Below are 20818 nucleotides of genomic sequence, written 5' to 3'. Positions count from 1 at the left end.
TGTATAACACTATAACACCACTGGTACTGTAATACTGTATAACACCACAGGTACTGTAATACTGTATAACACCATAACACCACAGGTATTGTAATACTGTATAACACTATAACACCACTGGTACTGTAATACTGTATAACACCACAGGTACTGTAATACTGTATAACACCATAACACCACAGGTACTGTAATACTGTATAACACCATAACACCACAGGTACTGTAATACTGTATAATACTATAACACCACAGGTACTGTAATACTGTATAACACCACAGGTACTGTAATACTGTATAACACTATAACACCACAGTTACTGTAATACTGTATAATACTATAACACCACAGGTAATGTATTACTGTATAACACCATAACACAACAGGTACTGTAGTACTGTATAACACTATAACACAACAGGTACTGTAATACTGTATAACACTATAACACCACAGGTACTGTAGTACTGTATAACACTACAACACCACAGGTACTGTAATACTGTATAACATCACAGGTACTGTAATACTGTATAACACTATAACACCACAGGTTCTGTAATACTGTATAACACCATAACACCACAGGTACTGTAATACTGTATAACACTATAACACCACAGGTACTGTAATACTGTATAACACTATAACACCACAGGTACTGTAATACTGTATAACACTATAACACCACAGGTACTGTAATACTGTATAACACTACCACCACAGGTACTGTAGTACTGTATAACACTATAACACTATAACAGGTACTGTAATACTGTATAACACTATAACACCACAGGTACTGTAATACTGTATAACACTACCACCACAGGTACTGTAGTACTGTATAACACTATAACACCACCGGTACTGTAATACTGTATAACACTACCACCACAGGTACTGTAGTACTGTATAACACTATAACACCACTGTAACGGCGTTCTTCTTTTGTTGAAGGAGAGTCGGACCGAAATGCAGCGTGTAAGTTACTCATGTTTATTAGGAAGACAAACGAACAAACTATACACGAATAACTAATAAATACAAAAACAACAAACAGAACGTGAAACCTATTACAGCCTGACTGGTGCACACTACACAGAGACAGGAACAATCACCCACGAAATACAAAGCGAAAACCAGGCTACCTAAATACGGTTCCCAATCAGAGACAACGAGAAACACCTGACTCTGATTGAGAACCGCCTCAGGCAGCCAAACTATTTAACACACACACACCCCCTAATCAGCTACAATCCCAGACACTACAAACCCCAATACGAAAACACAATACATAATAACCCCATGTCACACCCTGGTCTGACTAACTAATAAACTAAAACACAAAATACTAAGACCAAGGTGTGACAACCACAGGTACTGTAATACTGTATAACACTATAACACCACAGGTAATGTATTACTGTATAACACTATAACACCACAGGTACTGTAATACTGTATAACACCACAGGTACTGTAATACATTTACATTACATTTAAGTCATTTGGCAGACGCTCTTATCCAGAGCGACTTACAAATTGGTGAATTCACCTTATGACATCCAGTGGAACAGCCACTTTACAATAGTGCATCTAAATCATTTAAGGGGGGTGAGAAGGATTACTTTATCCTATCCTAGGTATTCCTTAAAGAGGTGGGGTTTCAGGTGTCTCCGGAAGGTGGTGATTGACTCCGCTGTCCTGGCGTCGTGAGGGAGTTTGTTCCACCATTGGGGGCCAGAGCAGCGAACATTTTTGACTGGGCTGAGCGGGAACTGTACTTCCTCAGTGGTAGGGAGGCGAGCAGGCCAGAGGTGGATGAACGCAGTGCCCTTGTTTGGGTGTAGGGCCTGATCAGAGCCTGGAGGTACTGCGGTGCCGTTCCCCTCACAGCTCCGTAGGCAAGCACCATGGTCTTGTAGCGGATGCGAGCTTCAACTGGAAGCCAGTGGAGAGAGAGGAGGAGGGGGTGACGTGAGAGAACTTGGGAAGGTTGAACACCAGACGGGCTGCGGTCGTTCTGGATGAGTTGTAGGGGTTTAATGGCACAGGGGGTTTAACAGCGAGTTGCAGTAATCCAGACGGGAGATGACAAGTGCCTGGATTAGGACCTGCGCCGCTTCCTGTGTGAGGCAGGGTTGTACTCTGCGGATGTTGTAGAGCATGAACCTACAGGAACGGGCCACCGCCTTGATGTTAGTTGAGAACGACAAGGTGTTGTCCAGGATCACGCCAAGGATCTTAGCGCTCTGGGAGGAGGACACAATGGAGTTGTCAACCGTGATGGCGAGATCATGGAACGGGCAGTCCTTCCCCGGGAGGAAGAGCAGCTCCGTCTTGCCGAGGTTCAGCTTGAGGTGGTGATCCGTCATCCACACTGATATGTCTGCCAGACATGCAGAGATGCGATTCGCCACCTGGTCATCAGAAGGGGGAAAGGAGAAGATTAATTGTGTGTCGTCTGCATAGCAATGATAGGAGAGACCATGTGAGGTTATGACAGAGCCAAGTGACTTGGTGTATAGCGAGAATAGGAGAGGGCCTAGAACAGAGCCCTGGGGGACACCAGTGGTGAGAGCACGTGGTGAGAAGACAGATTTTCGCCACGCCACCTGGTAGGAGCAACCTGTCAGGTAGGACGCAATCAAGCGTGGGCCGCGCCGGAGATGCCCAACTCGGAGAGGGTGGAGAGGAGGATCTGATGGTTCACAGTATCGAAGGCAGCCGATAGGTCTAGAAGGATGAGAGCAGAGGAGAGAGAGTTAGCTTTAGCAGTGCGGAGCGCCTCCGTGATACAGAGAAGAGCAGTCTCAGTTGAATGACTAGTCTTGAAACCTGACTGATTTGGATCAAGAAGGTCATTCTGAGAGAGATAGCGGGAGAGCTGGCCAAGGACGGCACGTTCAAGAGTTTTGGAGAGAAAAGAAAGAAGGGATACTGGTCTGTAGTTGTTGACATCGGAGGGATCGAGTGTAGGTTTTTTCAGAAGGGGTGCAACTCCCGCTCTCTTGAAGACGGAAGGGACGTAGCCAGCGGTCAGGGATGAGTTGATGAGCGAGGTGAGGTAAGGGAGAAGGTCTCCGGAAATGGTCTGGAGAAGAGAGGAGGGGATAGGGTCAAGCGGGCAGGTTGTTGGGCGGCCGGCCGTCACAAGAAGCGAGATTTCATCTGGAGAGAGAGGGGAGAAAGAGGTCAGAGCACAGGGTAGGGCAGTGTGAGCAGAACCAGCGGTGTCGTTTGACTTAGCAAACGAGGATCGGATGTCGTCGACCCTCTTTTCAAAATGGTTGACGAAGTCATCTGCAGAGAGGGAGGAGGGGGAGGGCGAGGAGGATTCAGGAGGGAGGAGAAGGTGGCAAAGAGCTTCCTAGGGTTAGAGGCAGATGCTTGGAATTTAGAGTGGTAGAAAGTGGCTTTAGCAGCAGAGACAGAGGAGGAAAATGTAGAGAGGAGGGGGTGAAAGGATGCCAGGTCCGCAGGAGGCGGTAGATTTTCCTCCATTTCCGCTCGGCTGCCCGGAGCCCTGTTCTGTGAGCTCGCAATGAGTCGTCGAGCCACGGAGCGGGAGGGAGGACCGAGCCGGCCTGGAGGATAGGGGACATAGAGAGTCAAAGGATGCAGAAAGGGAAAGAGGAGGGTTGAGGAGGCAGAATCAGGAGATAGGTTGGAGAAGGTTTGAGCAGAGGGAAGAGATGATAGGATGGAAGAGGAGAGAGTAGCGGGGGAGAGAGAGCGAAGGTTGGGACGGCGCGATACCATCCGAGTAGGGGCAGTGTGGGAAGTGTTGGATGAGAGCGAGAGGGAAAAGGATACAAGGTAGTGGTCGGAGACTTGGAGGGGAGTTGCAATGAGGTTAGTGGAAGAACAGCATCTAGTAAAGATGAGGTCGGCGTATTGCCTGCCTTGTGAGTAGGGGGAAGGTGAGAGGGTGAGGTCAAAAGAGGAGAGGAGTGGAAAGAAGGAGGCAGAGAGGAATGAGTCAAAGGTAGACGTGGGGAGGTTAAAGTCGCCCAGGACTGTGAGAGGTGAGCCGTCCTCAGTAAGGGATTTCACCCCCGTAGTGGACAAAAATGAATGGCAAGTTATTGGCATAGGACAAACCATGCACACATTGGCCAATACCACCCAAAGCGGCGTTGATTCATGCAAAGTTTACTTCTATTGCCATATGGGTATTGCCAGTTGTAACACTTCAAAAATCCAACAGGTGGCGATTGCACTCCACCATGGTTTTTCATATTGGTATTGGACTCCAAGTCAACATCCAAAAGCCAAATTTTGAAAAAACGAATTTTTTGAAAAAAACGTATCACCCCTTAAAAAAAAGTGCTTTCTGGACCGTTTTTCGAAATTCTTTCGCTTTTTTTTGACAATTACACATGTATAAGAACTGTATGAAAATACTTTTGTCCAATTTTATTATCATAATTTTTTAAATTTTTTTACTTGCGCATATTGCATATGTTTTGTCCATTTGCAATATGATTTCATAGGAAGTCAGAAGTCAAAAGTCAAAAATTATAAAATTTCATAAAAAACTTCACACACCCCTAAAAAAGTGCTTTCTGGACCGTTTTTCGAAATTTTTTCGCATTTTGTGTCAGTTACACACGTATAAGAACTGTATCAACATACTTTAGTCATATTTTATTATCATAATTTTTTTATTTTAAATTACTTGCGAATATTGCATGTGTTTTGTCCATCTGCAATATGATTTCATAGGAAGTCAGAAGTCAAAAGTCAAAAATTATTAAATTTCATAAAAAACTTCACACACCCCTAAAAAAGTGCTTTCTGGACCGTTTTTCGAAATTTTTTCGCATTTTGTGTCAGTTACACACGTATAAGAACTGTATCAACATACTTTAGTCATATTTTATTATCATAATGTTTTTTTTTTTTTTTGCTTGTGCATAAGGCATATGTTTTGTGGGGGCCAAATGTCATAAGAAATTTGACATGCTCAAAAATCCTTCAGAAATGCAAAATTGACTGGCCTGATGAACTCGGGATGGCCGGGCAGTGATTGTTGTTCCTTTCGATCACTCGTGGTGTTGATTTCATCATGTCCATTTGTTTATGTTTTCTCACTTTTGCAAAGTCACTGTGCATTTGCCATATGGTTAACTGGGCAGTCACCATCACCAATTTGTCATGCCATAAAAATCATGCAGGAATGCCAAATTGACTGGCCCGATGAACTCGGGATGGCTGGGCAGTGATTCTGGAACCTCTCCATCGCTCGTTTGGCTTGATTTCAGAATGTCGCTTTTGGTGATGGTACCTCACCGCTTAAACATATTGCTAATGGACAAGAGTCACCTGCAAGTCACCGTCCATCAGTCAATTTGATATCATTCAAAGCTAACTATTGGAGGCACTGTCAGTCTCTACGCACCCCAATGATACGTCCCTCCATCCATGTTGTGTATCTGTGTGATTTAGTTTTCCTTTGAATTTTTATGGGAAAAATGACTGATTTACAGTTCATGGGGGTTGCCTAATCATATATATGAAGTTTTGGAAAGATCTGATTTTTTAACCCCTCCAAACAGCCCCTGAGACACCAATTATGGCACTTCCGGTTGGCACAGGAAGCTATAAATACACACATGTCTTGACTGACATAGAAACCTAGGGAATCCTGAGTTTTAAGTCTTTAAGTTGAGAATTGACTGATCTACACAGGGTTGAATAATGCAGAGGCCTTGGCACCTTTCGAGGTGATGTACATCCAAATACCTTTTGGGTCAATTTAACCACTTCCGGTTGCTCCAGGAAGCTTAGAATCGACACAGGTAGACCTCATAGTGGTCTGATGGAATGTCATAGAAGACAGGTTCATACAGCATTCATAACCCATAAAGACCCCAGGTTGTATTTAGGGGAGCAGGCAATGTATTCCTATGGGGAGAGAAGTCAATGCACACTGTTTTTTTGTAAACACCTTCTTTTAACTGTGAAAGGTTAATGCCACACAGTCAAGGTTAGGCTTGCACAGATCGGGAGGACCTTAGGAACAGTCCTGTGTTTGAATTGTCCTTCTAAACCTAACGGTTCCGCCGCTGTCACCCAAAATCAAATAACATTGTGGTGCAGGCTTCATTGTAGGCCTATTTTTCTCATGGTCGCTGCGCTCAGACCGAGCGAGCTACGGTCAAGCGGGGCACCTCGTTGGACTCGGCACGGCCTTGGGATTATGTTTATGCCATTGCCTGCTCTCTGTGTCTTTAAACACCACGCTTTGTCACTCCATCCTTGCTGTGTGTGTGTGTGAGAGCTTTTCTTTGACATCTGTTGGGAAAAATGACTGATTTACAGTTCATGGGGGTTGTCTAATCACACATATGAAGTTTTGGACAGATCTGATTTTTTTAACCCTTCCAAACAGCCCCTGAGTCACCAATTATGGCACTTCCGGTTGGCACAGGAAGCTATAAATACACACATGTCTTGACTGACATAGAAACCTAGGGAATCCTGAGTTTTAAGTCTTTAAGTTGAGAATTGACTGATCTACACAGGGTTGAATAATGCAGAGGCCTTGGCACCTTTCGAGGTGATGTACATCCAAATACCTTTTGGATCAATTTAACCACTTCCGGTTGCTCCAGGAAGCTTAGAATCGACACAGGTAGACCTCATAGTGGTCTGATGGAATGTCATAGAAGACAGGTTCATACAGCATTCATAACCCATAAAGACCCCAGGTTGTATTTAGGGGAGCAGGCAATGTATTCCTATGGGGAGAGAAGTCAATGCACACTGTTTTTTGTAAACACCTTCTTTTAACTGTGAAAGGTTAATGCCACACAGTCAAGGTTAGGCTTGCACAGATCGGGAGGACCTTAGGAACAGTCCTGTGTTTGAATTGTCCTTCTAAACCTAACGGTTCCGCCGCTGTCACCCAAAATCAAATAACATTGTGGTGCAGGCTTCATTGTGGGCCTATTTTTCTCATGGTCGCTGCGCTCAGACCGAGCGAGCTACGGTCAAGCGGGGCACCTCGTTGGACTCGGCACGGCCTTGGGATTATGTTTATGCCATTGCCTGCTCCCTGTGTCTTTAAACACCACGCTTTGTCACTCCATCCTTGCTGTGTGTGTGTGTGAGAGCTTTTCTTTGACATCTGTTGGGAAAAATGACTGATTTACAGTTCATGGGGGTTGTCTAATCACACATATGAAGTTTTGGACAGATCTGATTTTTTTAACCCTTCCAAACAGCCCCTGAGTCACCAATTATGGCACTTCCGGTTGGCACAGGAAGCTATAAATACACACATGTCTTGACTGACATAGAAACCTAGGGAATCCTGAGTTTTAAGTCTTTAAGTTGAGAATTGACTGATCTACACAGGGTTGAATAATGCAGAGGCCTTGGCACCTTTCGAGGTGATGTACATCCAAATACCTTTTGGGTCAATTTAACCACTTCCGGTTGCTCCAGGAAGCTTAGAATCGACACAGGTAGACCTCATAGTGGTCTGATGGAATGTCATAGAAGACAGGTTCATACAGCATTCATAACCCATAAAGACCCCAGGTTGTATTTAGGGAGCAGGCAATGTATTCCTATGGGGAGAGAAGTCAATGCACACTGTTTTTTTGTAAACACCTTCTTTTAACTGTGAAAGGTTAATGCCACACAGTCAAGGTTAGGCTTGCACAGATCGGGAGGACCTTAGGAACAGTCCTGTGTTTGAATTGTCCTTCTAAACCTAACGGTTCCGCCGCTGTCACCCAAAATCAAATAACATTGTGGTGCAGGCTTCATTGTGGGCCTATTTTTCTCATGGTCGTTGCGCTCAGACCGAGCGAGCTACGGTCAAGCGGGGCACCTCGTTGGACTCGGCACGGCCTTGGGATTATGTTTATGCCATTGCCTGCTCTCTGTGTCTTTAAACACCACGCTTTGTCACTCCATCCTTGCTGTGTGTGTGTGTGTGAGAGCTTTTCTTTGACATCTGTTGGGAAAAATGACTGATTTACAGTTCATGGGGGTTGTCTAATCACACATATGAAGTTTTGGACAGATCTGATTTTTTTAACCCTTCCAAACAGCCCCTGAGTCACCAATTATGGCACTTCCGGTTGGCACAGGAAGCTATAAATACACACATGTCTTGACTGACATAGAAACCTAGGGAATCCTGAGTTTTAAGTCTTTAAGTTGAGAATTGACTGATCTACACAGGGTTGAATAATGCAGAGGCCTCGGCACCTTTCGAGGTGATGTACATCCAAATACCTTTTGGGTCAATTTAACCACTTCCGGTTGCTCCAGGAAGCTTAGAATCGACACAGGTAGACCTCATAGTGGTCTGATGGAATGTCATAGAAGACAGGTTCATACAGCATTCATAACCCATAAAGACCCCAGGTTGTATTTAGGGGAGCAGGCAATGTATTCCTATGGGGAGAGAAGTCAATGCACACTGTTTTTTGTAAACACCTTCTTTTAACTGTGAAAGGTTAATGCCACACAGTCAAGGTTAGGCTTGCACAGATCGGGAGGACCTTAGGAACAGTCCTGTGTTTGAATTGTCCTTCTAAACCTAACGGTTCCGCCGCTGTCACCCAAAATCAAATGACATTGTGGTGCAGGCTTCATTGTGGGCCTATTTTTCTCATGGTCGCTGCGCTCAGACCGACTGAGCTACGGTCAAGCGGGGCACCTCGTTGGACTCGGCCCTGCCTTGGGATTATGTTTATGCCATTGCCTGCTCTCTGTGTCTTTAAACACCACGCTTTGTCACTCCATCCTTGCTGTGTGTGTGTGTGTGAGAGCTTTTCTTTGACATCTGTTGGGAAAAATGACTGATTTACAGTTCATGGGGGTTGTCTAATCACACATATGAAGTTTTGGACAGATCTGATTTTTTAACCCTTCCAAACAGCCCCTGAGACACCAATTATGGCACTTCCGGTTGGCACAGGAAGCTATAAATAAACTCATATCCTCATTGGGGTATGCCTTTACAGAATCCTGAGTTTTAAGTCTTTACGTTAAGAACTGAGTTATTTACGGAGGGTTTAGTGAGTGTGTGTTATTTCAGAAAATCATAGAAAATCACAGAAATGTCGCAGAGCTCCGCAGCACATTTTAAAAATACTCGTATGAACACCCTGCAACTGGATCTGTAACCGTTGAAAAAAAACCCCACCTATATCTGAACATCACGATCTGGTCAACGTACGATTTCTCGTAAATGACGATAGATAAATGGCCGATTTTTTTTTTATTGACACCGGAGGCTCCTTGACTTTGACGTGAAGTGAAAAAATCTTTTCTCTATTTTCATTTTGGACCTTTAATCCCAGAAATATGGCCATAACTCAAAAACCGTTGAGGCCTAGACGCCATCTTGTTCGGGGCCATCTTCCCATAATGCCAAACCTACGCTCACCAAGTTTCGGCTTCGAAATATTTTCGGTTTCCGAGATATGGCACGTCGTGATTCGGGATGTTTTGTCCAATAGCAATATGATTGCTTATGCCCTCTTGTGGGATATTCCGGCATTGCGCAAAAATGGGCTAAAATTTGTTTATTTTATTAAACGAAAACCGAATGTCCGACAAAGTTCATTTGATGACTTCCCGGTAGGTCTGGCCCTACCGCTCGGCCCGACGCCGTCCCCGAATTTCTAAAATGTTTTCGGACGTCTAGTAAGGGACCGTACATTTCCAATAGGGACTTTCTCACTAACCATACGGTGATTGTCGAAATGTTCCCTTAAGGTATGGAAAGGAACTTATCAAGGCATCAAGCTCATTGATGAACTCTCCGAGGGAACCTGGAGGGCGATAAATGATAAGGATGTTAAGCTTGAAAGGGCTGGTAACTGTGACAGCATGGAATTCAAAGGAGGCGATAGACAGATGGGTAAGGGGAGAAAGAAAGAATGACCACTTGGGAGAGATGAGGATCCCGGTGCCACCACCCCGCTGACCAGAAGCTCTCGGGGTGTGCGAGATCACGTCGGCGGACGAAGAGAGAGCAGTAGGAGTAGCAGTGTTATCTGTGGTGATCCATGTTTCCGTCAGTGCCAAGAAGTCGAGGGACTGGAGGGAGGCATAGGCTGAGATGAACTCTGCCTTGTTGGCCGCAGATCGGCAGTTCCAGAGGCTACCGGAGACCTGGAACTCCACGTGGGTCGTGCGCGCTGGGACCACCAGATTAGGGTGACGCGGCCCACGCGGTGTGGAGCGTTTGTATGGTCTGTGCAGAGAGGAGAGAACAGGGATAGATAGACACATAGTTGACAGGCAACAGAAGAGGCTACGCTAATGCAAAGGAGATTGGAATGACAAGTGGACTACACGTCTCGAATGTTCAGAAAGTTAAGCTTACGTAGCAAGAATCTTATTGACTAAAATGATTGAAATGATACAGTACTGCTGGAGTAGGCTAGCTGGCAGTGGCTGCGTTGTTGACACTACACTAATCAAGTCGTTCCGTTGAGTGTAATAGTTTCTACAGTGCTGCTATTCGGGGGCTAGCTGGCTAGCTAGCAGTGTTGATTACGTTACGTTACGTTAAAAGAACGACAATAGCTGGCTAGCTAACCTAGAAAATCGCTCTAGACTACACAATTGTCTTTGATACAAAGACGGCTATGTAGCTAGCTAGCTACGATCAAACAAATCAAAACGTTGTACTGTAATGAAGTGAAATGAAAATGTGATACTACCTGTGGAGCGAAGCGGAATGTTGACCGGTTGTTGACGTTCTATTCGGTAGACGTTGGCTAGCTGTTGGCTAGCTAGCTAGCAGTATCTCCTACGTTAAGGACGACAAATAGCTGGCTAGCTAACCTCGGTAAATTAAGATAATCACTCTAAGTCTACACACTCTAAGTCTACACACTCTAAACTATAACACTATAACACCACAGGTACTGTAATACTGTATAACACTATAACACCACAGATACTGTAGTACTGTATAACACTACAACACCACAGGTACTGTAATACTGTATAACACTATAACACTACAGGTACTGTAATACTGTATAACACCACAGGTACTGTAATACTGTATAACACTATACCAACACAGGTACTGTAATACTGTATAACACTATAACACCACCGGTACTGTAATACTGTATAACACTATAACACTACAGGTACTGTAATACTGTATAACACTAACACCACAGGTACTGTAGTACTGTATAACACTACAAAACCACAGGTACTGTAATACTGTATAACACTATAACACCACAGGTACTGTATAGCACTATAACACCACAGGTACTGTAATACTGTATAACACTATAACACCACAGGTACTGTAATACTGTATACCACTATAACACCACAGGTACTGTAATACTGTATAACACTATAACACCATAGGTACTGTAATACTGTATAACACTATAACACCACAGGTACTGTAATACTGTATAACACTATAACACTACAGGTACTGTAATACTGTATAACACTATAACACTACAGATACTGTAATACTGTATAACACTATACCACCACAGGTACTGTAATACTGTATAACACTATAACACTACAGGTACTGTAATACTGTATAACACTATAACACTACAGATACTGTAATACTGTATAACACTATACCACCACAGGTACTGTAATACTGTATAACACCACAACACCACAGGTACTATAGTACTGTATAACACTATAACACCACAGGTACTGTAATACTGTATAACACCACAGGTACTGTAATACTGTATAACACTATAACACCACAGGTACTGTAATACTGTATAACACTATAACACCACAGGTACTGTAGAACTGTATAACACTATAACACCACAGGTACTGTAATACTGTATAACACTATAACACTACAGGTACTGTAATACTGTATAACACTATAACACTACAGGTACTGTAATACTGTATAACACTATAACACTACAGGTATTGTAGTACTGTATAACACTATAACACTACAGATACTGTAATACTGTATAACACTATAACAACACAGGTACTGTAGTACTGTATAACACTAACACCACAGGTACTGTAATACTGTATAACACCACAGGTACTGTAATACTGTATATTACTATAACACCACAGGTACTGTAGTACTGTATAACACTATAACACCACAGGTACTGTAATACTGTATAACACTATAACACCACAGGTACTGTAATACTGTATAACACCACTGGTACTGTAATTCCAGGTGGATCTGGTCCAGTCTGTGTTAATATCCTCTCTCTCTCCTGTGTTTAGTTCCAGGTGGATCTGGTCCAGTCTGTGTTAATATCCTCTCTCTCTCCTGTGTTTAGTTCCAGGTAGATCTGGTCCAGTCTGTGTTAATATCCTCTCTCTCCTGGGTTTAGTTCCAGGTGGATCTGGTCCAGTCTGTGTTAATATCCTCTCTCTCTCCTGTGTTTAGTTCCAGGTGGATCTGGTCCAGTCTGTGTTAATATCCTCTCTCTCCTGTGTTTAGTTTCAGGTAGATCTGGTCCAGTCTGTGTTAATATCCTCTCTCTCTCTCTCCTGTGTTTAGTTCCAGGTTTGGCTGGTCCAGTCTGTGTTAATATCCTCTCTCTCTCCTGTGTTTAGTTCCAGCTGGTCCGGTCTGTGTTAATATCTCTCTCTCTCCTGTGTTTAGTTCCAGGTGGATCTGGTCCAGTCTGTGTTAATATCCTCTCTCTCTCTTGTGTTTAGTTCCAGGTGGATCTGGTCCAGTCTGTGTTAATATCCTCTCTCTTTTCTCTCTCTCTCCTGTGTTTAGTTCCAGCTGGTCCAGTCTGTGTTAATATCCTCTCTCTCTCCTGTGTTTAGTTCCAGGTTTGGCTGGTCCAGTCTGTGTTAATATCTCTCTCTCTCCTGTGTTTAGTTCCAGCTGGTCCGGTCTGTGTTAATATCCTCTCTCTCTCCTGTGTTTAGTTCCAGGTGGGGCTGGTCCAGTCTGTGTTAATATCCTCTCTCTCTCCTGTGTTTAGTTCCAGGTGGATCTGGTCCAGTCTGTGTTAATATCCTCTCTCTCCTGTGTTTAGTTCCAGGTAGATCTGGTCCAGTCTGTGTTAATATCCTCTCTCTCTCCTGTGTTTAGTTCCAGGTGGATCTGGTCCAGTCTGTGTTAATAACCTCTCTCTCTCCTGTGTTTAGTTCCAGGTTGATCTGGTCCAGTCTGTGTTAATATCTCTCTCTCTCCTGTGTTTAGTTCCAGGTGGACCTGGTCCAGTCTGTGTTAATACCCTCTCTCTCTCCTGTGTTTAGTTCCAGGTGGATCTGGTCCAGTCTGTGTTAATATCCTCTCTCTCTCCTGTGTTTAGTTCCAGGTGGATCTGGTCCAGTCTGTGTTAATATCCTCTCTCTCTCCTGTGTTTAGTTCCAGGTGGATCCGGTCCAGTCTGTGTTAATGTCCTCTCTCTCTCCTGTGTTTAGTTCCAGGTGGATCTGGTCCAGTCTGTGTTAATATCTCTCTCTCTCTCCTGTGTTTAGTTCCAGGTGGATCTGGTCCAGTCTGTGTTAATATCCTCTCTCTCCTGTGTTTAGTTCCAGGTGGATCTGGTCCAGTCTGTGTTAATATCCCTCTCTCCTGTGTTTAGTTCCAGGTGGATCTGGTCCAGTCTGTGTTAATATCCTCTCTCTCTCCTGTGTTTAGTTCCAGGTGGATCTGGTCCAGTCTGTGTTAATATCCTCTCTCTCTCCTGTGTTTAGTTCCAGGTGGATCTGGTCCAGTCTGTGTTAATATCCTCTCTCTCTCTCTCCTTTGTTTAGTTCCAGGTGGACCTGGTCCAGTCTGTGTTAATATCCTCTCTCTCTCCTGTGTTTAGTTCCAGGTGGATCTGGTCCAGTCTGTGTTAATATCCTCTCTCTCTCCTGTGTTTAGTTCCAGGTGGATCTGGTCCAGTCTGTGTTAATATATCCTCTCTCTCTCTCCTGTGTTTAGTTCCAGGTGGATCCGGTCCAGTCTGTGTTAATATCCTCTCTCTCTCCTGTGTTTAGTTCCAGGTGGATCCGGTCCAGTCTGTGTTAATATCCTCTCTCTCCTGTGTTTAGTTCCAGGTGGATCTGGTCCAGTCTGTGTTAATATCCTCTCTCTCCTGTGTTTAGTTCCAGGTGGATCCGGTCCAGTCTGTGTTAATATCCTCTCTCTCTCCAGTGTCTAGTTCCAGGTGGATCTGGTCCAGTCTGTGTTAATATCTCTCTCTCTCCTGTGTTTAGTTCCAGGTGGATCTGGTCCAGTCTGTGTTAATATCCTCTCTCTCTCCTGTGTTTAGTTCCAGGTGGATCGGTCCAGTCTGTGTTAATATCCTCTCTCTCTCCTGTGTTTAGTTCCAGGTGGATCTGGTCCAGTCTGTGTTAATATCCTCTCTCTCTCTCCTGTGTTTAGTTCCAGGTGGACCTGGTCCAGTCTGTGTTAATATCCTCTCTCTTTCCTGTGTTTAGTTCCAGGTGGATCTGGTCCAGTCTGTGTTAATATCCTCTCTCTCTCTCTACTGTGTTTAGTTCCAGGTGGATCCGGTCCAGTCTGTGTTAATATCCTCTCTCTCTCCTGTGTTTAGTTCCAGGTGGATCTGGTCCAGTCTGTGTTAATATCCTCTCTCTCTCCTGTGTTTAGTTCCAGGTGGATCTGGTCCAGTCTGTGTTAATATCCTCTCTCTCTCCTGTGTTTAGTTCCAGGTGGATCCGGTCCAGTCTGTGTTAATATCCTCTCTCTCTCCTGTGTTTAGTTCCAGGTGGACCTGGTCCAGTCTGTGTTAATATCCCTCTCTCTCCTGTGTTTAGTTCCAGGTGGATCCGGTCCAGGTGATGTGACCTATGCTGACATCAACCACACTGATAAGAGACAACACAACAGGAGGAGAGGTAGGAAGAAGGGAGAGACCATCAACACTCCCCTCATCTTTCTGGAGTAAATAATATGTATTTACTGTGTTTTTAACATGTCACTAGTTGTAAACTGTTTATGTGTTTCTATCAGAGAAGGTCGTTCCAGACCCTGTCTACTCAGCAGTGAAGACAGACAGAGATACAGGTCAAAAGGTCGTTCCAGACCCTGTCTACTCAGCGGTGAAGACAGATAGACAGAGATACAGGTCAGAAGGTCCTTCCAGCATAAAAAAGAACTAGCTCACTTTTGTTCAGATTTACAAATGAAGCACCGTGTTTAGTGTAGATAATCATTATTATAATAATATATAATAGATCTTCAAAAACGAAACTTAGGAACGGGAAGCATATAAATATCTCACAAAGAACAGATCTACCGCTACTTAGAGTGGCTTTACAGCAGTTTGATAGATCTATAACACAATTCTATGTGGATTAGTTGGGTTCCTCAAAAACTTACATATTTTCATTTTAACAAATGTAATCTGTGTGAACTTTAGGTAGAGCTGTATCTGGATCCTGGGACTGAACGTACAGACTGAGGTAGGTCCAGATCACTGTATCACTAACACTAATGTACAGACTGAGGTAGGTCCAGATCACTGTATCACTAACCCTAATGTACAGACTGAGGTAGGTCCAGATCACTGTATCACTAACCCTAATGTACAGACTGAGGTAGGTCCAGATCACTGTATCACTAACCCTAATGTACAGGCTGAGGTAGGTCCAGATCACTGTATCACTAACCCTAATGTACAGACTGAGGTAGGTCCAGATCACTGTATCACTAACCCTAATGTACAGACTGAGGTAGGTCCAGATCACTGTATCACTAACCCTAATGTACAGACTGAGGTAGGTCCAGATCACTGTGTCACTAACCCTAATGTACAGACTGAGGTAGGTCCAGATCACTGAATCACTAACCCTAATGTACAGACTGAGGTAGGTCCAGATCACTGTATCACTAACCCTAATGTACATACTGAGGTAGGTCCAGATCACTGTATCACTAACCCTAATGTACAGACTGAGGTAGGTCCAGATCACTGTATCACTAACCCTAATGTACAGACTGAGGTAGGTCCAGATCACTGTATCACTAACCCTAATGTACAGACTGAGGTAGGTCCAGATCACTGTATCACTAACCCTAATGTACAGACTGAGGTAGGTCCAGATCACTGTATCACTAACCCTAATGTACAGACTGAGGTAGGCCCAGATCACTGTATCACTAACTCTAACCCTAATATACAGACTGAGGTAGGTCCAGATCACTGTATCACTAACTCTAACCCTAATATACAGACTGAGGTAGGTCCAGATCACTGTATCTCTAACCCTAATGTACAGACTGAGGTAGGTCCAGATCACTGTATCACTAACCCTAATGTACAGACTGAGGTAGGTCCAGATCACTGTATCACTAACCCTAATGTACAGACTGAGGTAGGTCCAGATCACTGTATCACTAACCCTAATGTACAGACTGAGGTAGGTCCAGATCACTGTATCACTAACCCTAATGTACAGACTGAGGTAGGCCCAGATCACTGTATCACTAACCCTAATGTACAGACTGATGTAGGTCCAGATCACTGTATCACTAACCCTAATGTACAGACTGAGGTAGGTCCAGATCACTGTGTCACTAACCCTAATGTACAGACTGAGGTAGGTCCAGATCACTGTATCACTAACCCTAATGTACAGACTGAGGTAGGTCCAGATCACTGTATCACTAACCCTAATGTATCCTCTTTCAACTCTAACCCTAACTTCAACTCTAACCCTAACTTCAATTTCAACTCTAACCCTAACTTCAACTTCAACTCTAACCCTTACTTCAACTTCAACTCTCACCCTAACTTCAACCTAACCCTAACTTCAATTTCAACTCTAACCCTAACTTCAACTCTAACCCTAACTTCAATTTCAACTCTAACCCTAACTTCAACTTCAACTCTAACCCTTACTTCAACTTCAACTCTCACCCTAACTTCAACCTAACCCTAACTTCAATTTCAACTCTAACCCTAACTTCAATTTCAACTCTAACCCTAACTTCAACTTCAACTCTAACCCTAACTTCAACCCTAACCCTAACTTCAACTCTAACCCTAACTTCAACCTAACCCTAACTTCAACTTCAACTCTCACCCTAACTTCAACCCTAACCCTAACTTCAACTCTAACCCTAACTTCAACCTAACCCTAACTTCAATTTCAACTCTAACCCTAACTTCAACTCTAACCCTAACTTCAATTTCAACTCTAACCCTAACTTCAACTTCAACTCTCACCCTAACTTCAACCCTAACCCTAACTTCAACTCTAACCCTAACTTCAACCTAACCCCTAACTTCAACTTCAACTCTCACCCCTAACTTCAACCATAACCCTATACCATATAGCTAAAGGTAATAAGACTACGTTATTGTATTTGCATTTTGGCATACATGCAGTGGACGGTTTGAGTATCTTTGGTCTGGAGACAAATGCGAGTTGGTCCAGGACACAACGACAGGGGATGGAAAGAACTTGTATTGGGCGTCTCAATACGATAGACCCTAAGGGTCTGAATGAAAAATAGTGATTTACTTTGGCTTACCTAGCTGATGGAAGGGGTCATCTTCGATGTAGCAACATGGGTTATTTGGTGGGGGAGGGAAGAGGGGAGGTGGTGGGGGCCTGTGGAGAGCCACCCATTATAAATGTTTGTTTATTGTATTATTTATTTATGTTTTCTGGTCCATGGTGGATTTGCCATTGTCTGATAGCACTTATGATTGTCTTTAAAATATGTACTTCTTATTTAATTATTTATTTATTTATGGATCTACTCACTGACCATAAATACGATTGCACTTATTTTTATCATATCCTTGATCTTTTCGTGTGGCGTGGCTTCACCTTATTTTTTGGATACTTTTATAGCACTTATTTGGAGTTTTCTTTGTTTGATGGTACTCATGATTGTTAAATATGTACTTTTTATTTTTGTATTCATTGGGTGGTTCATACTGTAGACCCTAATCCCTCACCCTAACCCTGGGATCCTCATGCCTTACCCTAACCTCTAGACCCCCATACCTAATCTTAGGTTAACCCCGACCTGTACTCTTATACTTACCCTAACCCTCACCCTAACCTGAATTCTATCCTTAACCCCGAGTTACCCTAATCCCTCACCTTAACCCTGAGACCCTCATGCCTAACCCTAAACTTCTAGACCCTCATACCTGATCTTAATTTAGCCTTGACCTGTACTCTAATCCTGACCCTTACTGTAAACCCAACCTGAATTCTGACCTTAACCCTTAGCTCCTAAATCCTTACCATAACTCCTAACCCAAACCTTATATCCCTAGACCCCCATATCTAATCCGAATCCCTGACTCCCTATATCTATTTTAACCCCTAGATCCTCATAATGAACCTTTCCTCCTAGACCACCGCTCTGACCTTAACACTTGGCCTCTATTCTTAGTCTAGAATCTCTGGTTTAAATGTCTGATTCTGGTCTTCTTTTACAGTCCTTTTTTTGTCATTTAAAGTATGAATTACACAAGTCTTACCATTTATTTTAAAGGGGTTGCCTGTGCCAGTGCACATCAGATTCGTCTGTCACTTATTGAACATAACACTTCAACCTAACCCTAACTTCAACTCTAACCCTAACTTCAACTCTAACCTAACTTCAACTCTAACCCTAACTTCAACTCTAACCCTAACTTCAACTCTAACCCTTACTTCAACTCTAACCATAACTTCAACTCTAACCCTAACTTCAACTCTAACCCTAACTTCAACTCTAACCCTAACTTCAACTCTAACCCTAACTTCAACTCTAACCCTAACTTCAACTCTAACCCTAACCCTAACTTCAACTCTAACCCTTACTTCAACTCTAACCCTAACTTCAACTCTAACCCTTACTTCAACTCTAACCCTAACTTCAACTCTAATCCTAACTTCAACTCTAACCTAACCCTAACTTCAACTCTAACCCTAACTTCAACTCTAACCCTAACTTCAACTCTAACCCTTACTTCAACTCTAACCCTAACTTCAACTCTAATCCTAACTTCAACTAACCCTAACCCTAACTTCAACTCTAACCCTAACTTCAACCTAACTCTAACCCTAACTTCAACTCTAATTTCAACTCTAACCCTAACTTCACTAATTTCTAACCCTAACTTCATTCCTAACTTCAACTCTAACTTCAACTCTAACCCTAACTTCAACTCTAATTTCTAATCTAACCATAACATCAACTCTAACTTCAAGCCTAACTTCAACTCTAACCCTAACTTCAACTCTAACCCTAACTTCAACTCTAACCCTAACTTCAACTCTAACCCTAACTTCAACTCTAACCCTAACTTCAACTCTAATCCTAACTTCAACTCTAACCCTAACCCTAACTTCAACTCTAACCCTAACTTCAACTCTAACCCTTACTTCAACTCTAACCCTAACTTCAACTCTAATCCTAACTTCAACTCTAACCCTAACCCTAACTTCAACTCTAACCCTAACTTCAACTCTAACCCTAACTTCAACTCTAACTTCAACTCTAACCCTAACTTAAACTAATCCTAACTTCAACTCTCTAACCCTAACTTCAACTCTAACCCTAACTTCAACTCTAATTTCAACTCTAACCCTAACTTCAACTCTAATTTCAACTCTAACCTAACTTCATTCCTAATTTCAACTCTAACCCTAACTTCATTCCTAACTTCAACTCTAACTTCAACTCTAACCCTAACTTCAACTCTAATTTCTAATCTAACCATAACATCAACTCTAACTTCAACCCTAACTTCAACTCTAACCCTAACTTCAACTCTAACCTAACTTCAACTCTAATCCTAACTTCAACCTAACCTAACCTAATTTCAACTCTAATCCTAACTTCAACTCTAATCCTAACTTCAACCCTAACACTAACTTCAACTCTAATCCTAAATCCAACTCTAACCCTAACTTCAACTCTAACCCTGACTTCAACTCTAACTTCAACTCTAACCCTAACTTCAACTCTAACCTTAACCCTAATTTCAACTCTAATCCTAACTTCAACTCTAATCTTAACTTCAACCCTAACCTAACTTCAAATTCCGTCCCTAACCCTAACTTCAACTCTAATCCTAACTTCAACTCTAACCCTAACTTCAACTCTAATCCTAACTTCAACTCTAACCCTAACTTCAACTCTAACCCTGACTTCAACTCTAACTTCAACTCTAACCCTAACTTCAACTCTAACTTCAACTCTAACCTAATTTCAACTCTAACCCTAACTTCAACTCTAACCTAACTTCAACTCTAATTTCAACTCTAACCTAACTTCATTCCTAACTTCAACTCTAACTTCAACTCTAACCCTAACTTCAACTCTAACCCTAACTTCAACTCTAATCTAACTTCAACTCTAATTTCAACTCTAACCCTAACTTCATTCCTAATTTCAACTCTAACCCTAACTCTAACTTTCTAACTTCAACTCTAACCAAAACTTCAACTCTAACCCTAACTTCAACTCTAATTTCTAATCTAACCATAACATCAACTCTAACTTCAAGCCTAACTTCAACTCTAACCAAAACTTCAACTCTAACCCTAACTTCAAATCTAATCTAACTTCAACCTAACCTAACCCTAATTTCAACTCTAACCTAACTTCAACTCTAACCCTAACTTCAACTCTAACCCTAACTTCAACTCTAACCTAACTTCAAATCTAATCCTAACTTCAACTCTAACCTAACCCTAACTTCAACTCTAACCCTTACTTCAACTCTAACCCTAACTTCAACTCTAACCCTTACTTCAACTAACTTCAACTCTAATCCTAACTTCAACTCTAACTCTAACTCTCTAACTTCAAACTTCAACTCTAACAACTCTAACCCTAACTTCAACTCTAAC

General features: G+C 42.8%; 1 protein-coding gene across 2 annotated transcripts in view; it reads left to right on the top strand.

The window, feature by feature from the left end:
• LOC135530572 (low affinity immunoglobulin gamma Fc region receptor III-A-like) overlaps positions 1-15817 on the top strand; it is a 63361-nt gene extending 47544 nt beyond the window's left edge. For both annotated transcript variants that reach the window (XM_064958869.1, XM_064958870.1), the window contains exons 7-9: positions 14768-14848; positions 14964-15078; positions 15373-15817. In XM_064958869.1, the coding sequence (XP_064814941.1) occupies positions 14768-14848; positions 14964-15078; positions 15373-15376 (200 nt within the window). In that variant the 3' untranslated portion in view covers positions 15377-15817. The remainder of the gene's footprint in view (positions 1-14767; positions 14849-14963; positions 15079-15372) is intronic.
• Positions 15818-20818: the final 5001 nt, after the last annotated feature.

Source organism: Oncorhynchus masou, unplaced genomic scaffold, assembly GCF_036934945.1.
Source record: "Oncorhynchus masou masou isolate Uvic2021 unplaced genomic scaffold, UVic_Omas_1.1 unplaced_scaffold_1383, whole genome shotgun sequence".
Lineage (NCBI taxonomy): Eukaryota > Metazoa > Chordata > Actinopteri > Salmoniformes > Salmonidae > Oncorhynchus > Oncorhynchus masou.
This window is presented reverse-complemented; position numbering and strand designations above follow the sequence as displayed.